Genomic DNA, 1,570 nt, shown 5'->3' on the forward strand with positions numbered 1-1,570 from the left:
AAATCAATAAAAACACATTAAAAAATAAATAAAATAAACCAAGCTTCTCTTACTTCACTGCAAATCCATCTCCCCCAAATACCTGAACACCAGAATATGATTAAAATGAGAAAAGTGAGGTATTAGATTTTTATCTTGAACCTATAAATTGTTACTCTTTATAGATTTTCATTGCAGACACATTATACTGTTGAATGTTATGAATTCAGAGTATTACTGTTTATTTTAAACACAACCATAGAAGAGGAAGATAAAGGAACAGATCCATTTTAAAATTGAAACAGTATAGTGCCCACCTCCCTGAATCAGCACTCAGCATCATTTTATCATTTTATCATTCTTGGCTCAGTTCAAACTTCTCTTGTGTCTGTGATTTTTTTCTTTGATGTCTCCCATAGTGCTGCTTAACCGTGTCTTTGTAAAACCCATTCTGACCATTTCATTTCAGTTCTTGGAGAAGCTGAATATCTCCTCTTGGGAGAACCAGGACATGTAGCGCTAAGCAACACCACAGTGTCTGTGGCTTTCCAGTATTTTGATGGTGCTAATGGGACCCTGAGGAATGTATCTGTGCTGTTGCTGGAGGCTAACACCAATCAGACTGTGACCACCAAATACCTCCTGACCAACCAGTCCCAGGGGACACTTGAGTTTGAATGCTTCTACTTCAAGGAGGCTGGCGACTACTGGTTCACGATGACTCAGGGAGTGACAGACAGCAGCACTCCAGTTCCCTGGTGGGAGAAAAGTGCCTTTCTGAAGGTGGAATGGCCCGTCTTTCAGGTTGATCTGAATAGGACATCCGAAGCAGCAGAAGGCACCTTCCAGGTGGGCCTTTTCACCAATCAACCACTATGCCTGTTCCCTGTGGACAAGCCTGACATCTTGGTGGATGTCATCTTCACCAACAGTCTTCCTGAGGCAAGAACAAGTCAGGAACAACCACTGGAGATAAAAACCAGCAAGAGGACAGAACTCTCTCAAGGTCAATGGGTTGAGTTTGGCTGTGCACCTGTGGGGCCAGAAGCCTATGTCACCGTGGTGCTGAAGTTGTTTGGCCGAGACTCAGTCATTACCTCCATAGGACCGATTGACCTGGCCCAGAAATTTGGATACAAATTGGTGATGGTGCCAGAACTCACATGTGCATCCCAGGTGGAGGTGATGGTGCTGCCCCCACCATGCATCTTTGTCCAAGGAGTGATTGCTGTCTTCAAGGAGGCCCCCAGACGTCCTGGGGAAAAGACCATTCGCCTGGCTGAAAACAGACTGACTTTGGGACAGAGGAGAACAGTGTTCAATTGCACTTTGTTCGACATGGGGAGGAATAAATACTGCTTTGACTTGGGCATTTCAAGCAGAAGCCAGTTTTCCACAAAGGAGAAGGAGTGCATGCTAATTCAGAGAAATATAGGTTGGTATTGAGATTTAAATTTTTGAAAATCAAATTAATGCCTTTATGCAGTCAAAATTACTATTTTGATTTTAGGTGAACTTAATTTTCTGTGAACTATATCGTCACTTTTATGGATCACTCCTCATAATGGCACTAATAAACATTAGCATTATT

The 1,570-nt window shown here is 42.5% G+C and overlaps 1 protein-coding gene across 1 annotated transcript; it reads left to right on the top strand.

Moving 5' to 3' along the window:
* Positions 1-444: 444 nt before the first annotated feature.
* Positions 445-1,425, top strand: LOC102760518 (thrombospondin type-1 domain-containing protein 1-like; the record flags this gene model as incomplete). The annotated part of the gene is made up of 1 exon (XM_006777773.2): positions 445-1,425. A coding segment is annotated over one exon (981 nt), but the record flags the coding sequence as incomplete, so codon positions are not given.
* Between the last annotated feature and the right edge of the window lie 145 nt (positions 1,426-1,570).

The sequence above is a fragment of the Myotis davidii genome, unplaced genomic scaffold (genome assembly GCF_000327345.1).
Source record: "Myotis davidii unplaced genomic scaffold, ASM32734v1 C64094049, whole genome shotgun sequence".
NCBI lineage: Eukaryota > Metazoa > Chordata > Mammalia > Chiroptera > Vespertilionidae > Myotis > Myotis davidii.